Source organism: Panulirus ornatus, chromosome 1, assembly GCF_036320965.1.
Source record: "Panulirus ornatus isolate Po-2019 chromosome 1, ASM3632096v1, whole genome shotgun sequence".
NCBI classification, from domain to species: domain Eukaryota; kingdom Metazoa; phylum Arthropoda; class Malacostraca; order Decapoda; family Palinuridae; genus Panulirus; species Panulirus ornatus.
Window position 1 is genome coordinate 90044295 of NC_092224.1, and position 9489 is coordinate 90053783.

Consider the following 9489-nt stretch of genomic DNA (forward strand, 5'->3'; position numbering starts at 1 on the left):
CCCATTCCTCTTTCCCCCCACAACAGGAAAGTCTAAATCCGCCGCTGTTCAACCGTTTTGCTCACCCGGATGAAGAAAAAAAAAATGTCTTTTCCTCGTTGGATTAACGTTGATCGCTTAAGCGAATATCTTCCACGCCGAGAAAATCTCGTTTTTCCACCACCCTGGTTGTAGTCTTCACCCACAACAACAGACATAATGGCTGGTCCTCCCCCACATAAAGTCTGTCTTCCCCCACAACAACAGTCGTGATGGCTGATCCTCCCCCACATAAAGTCTAGCTTCATCCACAACAACAGATCCTCCAGCCTGGCCCTTCCCACATAAAGTCTGTCTTCCCCCACAACAACAGACCTGATGGTTGGTCTCCCCACATAAAGTCTGTCTTCCCCCACAACAACAGAGCTGATGGCTGGTCCTCCCCCACATGGCCGTGCCCCCCTAAGCTCAATACAGCATGTTCCATTCACCTGACAAGCGGTAATCCTCCAGCGACTTGTGATACAATCAACCACCCAAAAATATTTTCTCAGACACCCAAATTGACGCGGTGTTCTCCTTCAGACAATACAAATATTACATTTAGTTTGTGTTCATGAAAATTCATGAGTGTGGTAGTGTACTTTAGAAATATAAATACTGGAAGTCTTTTGAAAAAGAAAAAAAAAACATAAAAGTTTTAAACTTATTAAAGTTCAGTATTTTCTTCACGTCAACAAAAATTACCATTCTTGCTTTCAATTTATATATTTCATAATATTCTCTGCTGGAAATATTCATTTTAGAAGAAAGAAAAGTGTATTTACAAGTATTTATGGTCTCTTATAATCCTCGCTCTCCCTGAGGAAACAGCTTTCTCGTGGAATACCAGCGTTTATAGGCGTAGCTAATCCCATTTCACGCTCATTCCCAGTGTGAGTTAGGTAGCTGGTTGAATAATAAAAAAAAGGAGATTTAGTTAACAATTTATTAGTTCAGAGAGAGAAAAAAAAAGCTTGTGATATCTCTCGTTCCATACTGAGTTACGGGCAAATGAAAAATAAATACATAGTTCATTAATGGTACCATATCATTCAGTCCTCAGGAACACTGTTTTTACATACAGGAATATTTGCATTATTATCATAGTATCTGTGGCATGCAATGAAGCCATGCATCAGGGAATATCAGTTATCAAGCATCGGGCTCCGATTTATGGGCAGTGTTGCCACATATACACTTTTTAACCCAGCATTGTTTATTTTTTTTGTATAAATATTTTGACCAAACAAAATAAGGAGCAAACATGATTTTGGCATAAAGATGCATAGTCGACAACACATGTCCTAAAGTAAGTTGATATAATGAGGTTTAATTGAAACAGGAAAAAGCTGGGTGCTTGAGATAAAAGATGAAAGAATTGAGCCATTGGCAACTGCCATGTCCGAGATGCATGATACCGCAAGACTAATGGCGGTAATTTTCCTGTTCGACAGATCGCTCAATCTTGTCTATTGCACACTGCTGAAAATCAAATCTCTGATAATAACAGGCTTGGATTCTTATTGTATATTTTGCCATGAAATAATAAAAAAAAAAACACACGGACGTATGGAATTGGCGGAGTTTTATGAAAAAAAAGGGGGGGAACAATCCTATAAATGTAGTCAAAACACGGGGATAAAATTCTGGACGGGTTGCCGCCATAATGCAAGGATGTGTACCACCAGGTCGACCAATGGAGCCGGGCACGGAGACGCAAGCCGTGCCCCTGCCCGGGTTCCCAAGACCCCCACGGACCACCAGCCACGGCAGGCTGCGAGGAATAACACAAGATGGAGAGGCGAGCGGAAAAGCAAATCAAAAGGGCGAGAGTAGCAGTTACGGGCGAGACAGGAGAAAATAATACGAAATGAGAGATGATGACAAACACCACGTTGAGGAGGGAGAAGGGGGGGAAAAGACTGGGAAAACCATGTAAGAGTTTTATGACCAAGAGCCATTAAAATAATCTTTGTCAGGGGCATAGAAATGGGACATCATGGAGCGACGAAAAGGTATGAAAATAAAGTACTAACAAAAAAAGGGTATCTGGCATATATGTAAAAAAAAAACCCAGGACCCTTTTAACTAGGCTCCAAGGCTGCGTTGCATTAAGTAGCAGGGGAATGATAGACAGTAGGATGTGGTACGTTCTTCGATGAGATTGCACTTACTTTTTTTTTTTTTTGCGGTGTAACCTCATACAGCCAGCGTTCGGTCACATACATATATAGGAACGGACGAAGATATGCCTCATTTGTTCACGTCCAGAGCCATCTACATATGACAGTTAGAGGGGTTGGCTGGATGTGAGCGAATGCGTGCCTTCTCTTTCGTCTGTTCTTGGCGCTATATATAGGAAGCGAATGAAACCGATGAACGAAGCCAAGCCCAGAGAGAGAGAGAGAGAGAGAGAGAGAGAGAGAGAGAGAGAGAGAGAGAAGACGATGTCAATGAGACAAATGGGAAGGAGGATTGTCGGCTGAGTAGTGAGTGGGTGGTGGTGGTTGGGGTCGGTCGGGAGGAGGCTGTCGGGGACTTAGTAGTCGGGCTGGCGGTAACCGTCGGCTACCCCCACACCACACCCCTCCCGACTCCACCGTCGCTAAACTCTACATAAATACATCCACACTCATAAATATATCTACAGTCGATCATCACAGATTATTAAACACATCGTAGCGTTTAAAACTTTCTCTATTTTTTTTTTTGGAAGGGGTGTTTGTATGGTGTATATATATGTATATATAACAAAAAAAAATATATAAATGGACAGCCAATTATCGTAATTAAGGAACATATTTGCATGACACAAGACACCTAAAATCGATTTTTACACAATTTTTTTTTTGGTTAAAATCTCTTAAGAGTGTTTCACACATGAAGGACCAAAGGGCTGGCAATGAGTGGGTTTTAGGTTTTTCTATTTCCTCTTCTTCTTCTTCTTCACAGATAGCTCAACTATCACAAGTAAATTTGGCATCACAAAAAGATTCATAATAAGGCTTCATTTATCACATTCCGCTTCGATAAAATAACATTTTTTTTTCGTTGACTAGACAAGCAATAACAAAGAGAACAATATATAAAAAAAATTATTCCTAAGCTCAACAAAACCAGGGCAAGTGTATTTTTTTTTTAAGAGAGAAAACAATAATAATGAAAATGCATCAAATGGTTTGTATACACAGGTAAAAATGATCTTTCAAAGCCAAACGTCATATACAAAGCGAATGCTGGCTATATATATCTACAGATGAGAGAGGGGGTGGAAGGTTATGTTTGGGAGAGTGTGTGTTGGCAGTGTCTTTTAAAAAAAGCTAGCTCACCCCACTCTCCCTAGGCCCTCGTACCCTCACTTCCCAGCGCTCACAGTCATATTCACCGTCAAGTTTGTAAGTTATGACAATAAATGCCACTTGTCAACAGCGCGGCGAGGGTCTACGCCACTCCATCACATCCTCCAGGAACCGACGCGCATACGTACATACACACACACACACACGCGCGCGCATCACATACGTTGAAATACCACGTCGATATATCTCACTATTATCTTCATTATCAGCGATTTTTCAAGCACACTTGCAGAAAGGGTGGTATAAATCACCATCACGCATCATTTTTCAGCGGTATGGTCGCCACGGTGAGCAAGGGGTGAGAAGATTCGGTTGACCTGCGGTATATATTAGAACACACACCCACACACTTGTTGGGGGCCACTGTGGGTGAAGCTGTTGATGGCCCAGCTGGGTGATGTGGCCAGCAACTGCTGCCCCCCTACCTCTGTACTGGGTAGGGTGGTGGCCAGCCCTCATACCAGGCTGAGCCGTGAGGTGGCCCAGCCTCATCACACTGAGGTGGACAGGAGGTGGCCAGCTCTCGCACTCAGCCGAGCCATGGCGGTGGCCCAACTTCATCACAGTGGGCTGAGCAGATGGTGGCCAGCCTTCACACTAGGCTGAGAATGAGGTGGCTAGCCCCCCCTCCTCACACTGAGCTGGGCAGGTGGTGGTTAGCTCTCACACTGGGCAGAGTGTGAGGTGGCCAGCTCCTTCTTACTAGGCTGGACAGGTGGTTAAGTGGCCACCACACTGGAATGAAAAGGTGGTGGCCATCCATCACACTGGGCTGTGCAGATGGTGGCCTAGCTTCATCACACTAGGCTCTGCGGGTGTCGGCCAGCTATCACACTGGGCTTGGCGGGTGGTGAACCAGCCCTCACACTGGGCTGAGCATGATGGGGCGCCCACTTTTCACACTGAGTTGGGTAGATGACGGCCAGTCCTCACACTGGGCTCAGCAGGTGGCGGCCAGCCCTCACACTGAACTGGGCAGGTGGTGGCCAGCCCTCACACTGGACTGGGCAGGTGGTGGCCAGCCCTCACACTGGACTGGGCAGGTGGTGGCCAGCCCTCACACTGGACTGGGCAGGTGGTGGCCAGCCCTCACACTGGACTGGACAGGTGGTGGCCAGCCCTCACACTGGACTGGGCAGGTGGTGGCCAGCCCTCACACTGAACTGGGCAGGTGGTGGCCAGCCCTCACACTGGACTGGGCAGGTGGTGGCCAGCCCTCACACTGGACTGGACAGGTGGTGGCCAGCCCTCACACTGAACTGGGCAGGTGGTGGCCAGCCCTCACACTGGACTGGACAGGTGGTGGCCAGCCCTCACACTGAACTGGGCAGGTGGTGGCCAGCCCTCACACTGGACTGGGCAGGTGGTGGCCAGCCCTCACACTGGACTGGACAGGTGATGGCCAGCCCTCACACTGGACTGGGCAGGTGGTGGCCAGCCCTCACACTGGACTGGACAGGTGGTGGCCAGCCCTCACACTGGACTGGGCAGGTGGTGGCCAGCCCTCACACTGGACTTGACAGGTGGTGTGGCCAGCCCTCACATTGGGGTGAGTAGGCGGTGCTCAGCCCTCACGTCGAGTCGGGCAGGTGGTGGCCAGCCCTCACATTGGGCACGGCAGGTGATGGCTTGCTCCCTCACACTGGGCTAAAGCTGGTGTGGCCAGCGGTCACAGTGGGCTGGGCAGGTGGTGGCCAGCCGTCACACTAGGATAAGCAGGTGGTGGCCAGCAGCTCCCTCACACTGGGTAGGGCAAGTGGTGGCCAGCCCTCACATTGGACTCGACTGGTAGTGGTTTGTCTCAGCGTGGTGGAGACAGATCTTATCCCCGTGTGTCCAGACGGTTGGCGATGGTAGCCCAGGCCGGGGTCAGGGGACACTCAAACACTAGGCAGCTGCTCTAAGCAGCTCTTCTTCCAGCAGCTGGAACGCTGTACAGCTGCATGACTTCGTCTGCCCAACGAACGAAGGATTAATCTTCTTACTCACAAAATGATGCAAAGTGAAGGAATTCTTTCGTATCACGTGATGGCCGCAGACCCTCCGTCTGCGACAGCGCATCCACACCTGCGTCTGGTGTGGGAGGGGTACGCCGTCGGGTTCTGCGGAAGGACGGCTGGAGTGGTCGGTGTCGGGGTAGAGGAACTGAAGTTGGCGCTACATGTGATGAGGGACGGGTCTGGGGCCTGGCTGCTGCTGCGCCGCCGCCAGGGCGTGGAGCTGGTGGTTCCTCGTGGGAGGCTGAGCATCCGGCATGGCGAACTTTAATTTTTCCCAGAAGTGGGTGTCGCCCCACTTCAGGTAAGTATTGGTCTTAAGGTATAGGCGGATGTCTGGGTCGAGGTCCCTCTGAGGGACGTCGCCCAGTAATATAACAATGAGGCGTCGCCGCCGGTCCTTCAGGACCTCATGATGGGCCGACCGGAACTCAAAGCGACACCACTCCGATTTGATAAAGTTTTCCGACAGTATCAGTATGGTGCGCTTGCTCGTCTCGACGGCGCTGAGGATGGTGTCGGTGATGTAGGCGCCGACGGGGAAGTCTCTGTAGTGGAGACAAAGTTTGTAAGAGGGCGTGCCACGCTCTAACTCAGGGGCTAAGATCTGCGTCACGAAAACCTCGTCTTTAGAACTGTAACTTACGAAAGCGTCAAAGGCCTTGTCTGTATCCCCTTCGTACTCACTCCTGTAGAAGAGCCTGACCCCGTATTTGGCGTACACCCACACCCTCATGCGGTTCCTGTTGCAGAAGATGATGAGCGTGATGGTGAGGAGGACAGCGAAGGCTCCGAGGGTGATGGTCGGCAAGAACACGTAGTCCAGGTAAGCCTCGTGCCTTATGGTGGTCGTCTCCGTCTCGTTGTTACATGAGGACAGGTTGAAGGTGGAGACTTGAGCCAAGACTTCGACTGACCTGTTCAGAGAGCAGACGATCCTGTTTGCATCTTCCAGCATCCGACCGGCGCCCTGGAGCCAATCCTGGATGTCTTCCAGTTCGTCGCAGTCGCAGGTCCAGGGGTTCTCGCCCAGATAGAGCGAGTGAAGATTGTGGGTCTTCTCGAACATATTTAATGGAAATGTTTTGAGACGGTTATTGTCCAACCTGAGCACCCTGAGCGAGACGAGGGTTGAGAATGTTGCGTTCTGTATGTAAAACAATTCATTACTATGCAAATATAATTCACGTAAAAGGGTTAGATGCTCGAACTCATAACCCTTAAGTTCCTTGATATTGTTATGTTGCAAGTAAAGAGTTTCCAGCAGTTTTAGGCCATTGAACGTTCTGTTATGAATAACCTCAACTTTACTTTCGTTCAGATACAACACTTTAAGATTTTTCCGTCCTATAAACGTATGGCTGGAGAGAGAGGACAAGTCATTGCCATCCAGGTAAACCTCGGAGGAGTCCATGGGAATCCGCTCGGGCACGGCGTCGTATCCTGCCAGGGAGCAGTCGACGATGTTGGCGGCCCAGGACTCGTCGTGGAAGCAGGTGCAGTTCGAGGGACACGTCATCTCGCAATCACAGGCGTCGAAGTCACAGCAGTGGCAGAGGGCGAAGCAGTGCGACTCATACTCACAAAGGAACTGCAGTTTTTTGGCTTCCAGGAGGGAGATGACGGCCTTGTTGTTCATGAGTCTGCAGCTGATGGTATCCAGGTCGATCACTGTCGGATGCTGGCGAGTGTCATCCAGGCTGTTGATGGTCTGGAGCCACTCCATCGTGCAGTCACACTCGAATGGGTTCCCGCCCAAGTAAAACTCGGGAAGGTCACGAGAGGGGTCCATCAAGGAGAGCCTCAGGGCGTTCTGATCAATATTCTTGATCTTGTTGGCGAAAAGATCGACTCTCGTGAGGTTCTTCTTTTTGAAAAACGCGTATGGCTGTACACGGGAGATGAGGTTATTATTGAGAAAGAGAATTTCAACACTGTCCGGCACTGAACTGGCACTGATTTCCGACAGCTTGTTAAAGCTGGCGTCAATTATCTTCAGGCTTAATTGACTTTCTATTTCAAAATAGTTTCCAAGTTCATTTATGAAATTTGAGCGAAGGTCTAAATATTTTAATCCTCTGGGAATGAAGGCGTAATCAAACATTTCCAAATGATTCTTGGACAGATTGAGCCACTGGAGGTTTGGCAGGTCAGAAAAGAGTCCATGAACATTAGTTAATACATTGTTGTCTAGTCTAATGGCCTCAAGATGTTTATTGTTGTCAAATGCACCATTCTCTACCGTGTGAATTCTGTTGCTTCCCAGGTCCAGCACTTGGAGAGCAGGGAGGTTTTTGAACACACTCTTAGTAATATTTTCCACCACATTGGCGGCAAGTTTTAAAACACTGAGGTGGTGAAGGTCCGTGAAGGAACTGTTGGTGATAACACTTACATGGTTGCCACTCAGATCGAGCGTCCTGAGCGAGGCCAGGCTTCGAACCACCTTGGGCACGTCCTGCAGGTAGTTGTGGCTGAGCTGGAACTCCTGCAGTTCCGTAGAGTTGGTGAGGGCGTGGCTGTCCACGCTGAACACTTCGTTGTTATCCAATTTTAGCACCTGCAGGCCAATCAGACCCGCTAGAGTCTTATCACTGATCACTTTAACTCGGTTATCAGAGAGCACTAGCGTGTGGAGCCTAAACAGCCCACTGAACGTGTTATCAGAAATCGTTTCGATCATATTCTGCTGCAACTTTAGCACTTGCAGGTTCGTCAGGTCACGAAAGGTGGCCGCGTCGAGTCGGGTGATTTTATTATTTGACAGATCGAGACTAGCGAGTCTCAACAGGTCGGTGAAGGTCTCCGAGTTGACCCACGTGTTGGTCAGCTGATTGTCGGTCAACTCCAGTTCCAGCAGGAGGCTGAGCCCGGAGAAGAGGCCGGGAGCTAAGACACTCACCGAGTTGTTCCTGATGTACAAGTTCGTCAGTCTTTTGTTCTCCTGGAACAGTTCAGGTGGCAAAGCTGTCAACAAGTTCCCCGACAAGTCCAGAACCTCGAGTGAATACATACCAAACAGCGCCTTGTCGTCCAGCTTGCTAATGCCATTCAGACTCACGTTGAGTATTTGCAAGTTTTTGAGCGCCGCAAATGCGAATTCCGGAATGTTCACCAAATGGTTGAAGGACACGTCCAGAGAACGTAGACCTGGGGAACAGATGTGTTCCAGCTGACTAAAACTGAGAACTGTCACGTCCTGGAGTTTGTTTCTGGACAGATTGAGGAGCCTGAGGTTTTCCAGGTGGCACAGGAGCGCTGGGGGAAGCGTCCAAATGTTGTTGTCGCCGAGGTCGAGTCTCTCCAAGTTCCTCTGGTCTCTGAAGGCGTCGCTGGCTATCTTGAGACTCATAGCGGACCAGTCGGTGTTGTAAGTGCGGAGCGTCAGGTTCCTGAGGTTGGTCAGGCCCAGGAACGCCTCCCGCGGGACCTCGCCGATCTTGCAGTACTCGATGTCGAGGTCCTGCAGCTCCCTCATCCGAACGAAACTCTTATTCTGCAGCGCGCTCTGGAAGAAGAGCACGTCACTACACTCGATCCTGAGCCTGACCGTGTTGCGAGTGGGTATCACGCTGAAGTTGGTGGGGTCGAGCTCGCTGTTGATGGTCCGCAGTCGACACAGCAGAGCGACGAGGTCGGTGCCCGGCAGCGAGGTGACCTGGCAGTCATCTGGGCTGTGGTAGTCCAGGCCTACGCTGCCCGTCACAGTCCACAGCAGGGTCGCCAGGCTCCAGACCCACAGTATTCGCATCTTGCTGCACGGCCTGTTTCACCAGAGCACCATTATCCTGGCTAGTCCGGGGCCGACCGGTCTCGCCATCTTAGGATGCGCGATGCACAGTCCTCATTACTCCTTCGTAAAAAACATCTGAGGTTGACTGGTCCCATCACTTCGTCTCACTTCCACACTTGGCAGTATTTCACCCCTCCCCACCACCACATCCTGACACACGGTACTTTATCCATAAATAACCGATGAACAGCTCCAATCAAGCGAAAATGTGGGAGCTCGGGAGCGTGCGTTGGTGCGCGGGATGGAGCGGGAGGTCCACTGGTCCGACGCATTCATCACTGGTCGCCTCCGGCTAACAACATGGCCGCCCAGTAACTCC

General features: G+C 49.8%; 1 protein-coding gene across 1 annotated transcript in view; it reads right to left on the minus strand.

Moving 5' to 3' along the window:
- Positions 1–953: 953 nt before the first annotated feature.
- Positions 954–9489, minus strand: part of LOC139750840 (toll-like receptor Tollo) — a 9297-nt gene continuing 761 nt past the window's right edge. The window contains exon 1 of the mRNA XM_071665631.1: positions 954–9489. This exon is cut by the window's right edge and continues 761 nt beyond it. Within this exon, the coding sequence (XP_071521732.1) occupies positions 5538–9128 (3591 nt within the window). The 5' untranslated portion in view covers positions 9129–9489 and the 3' untranslated portion in view covers positions 954–5537.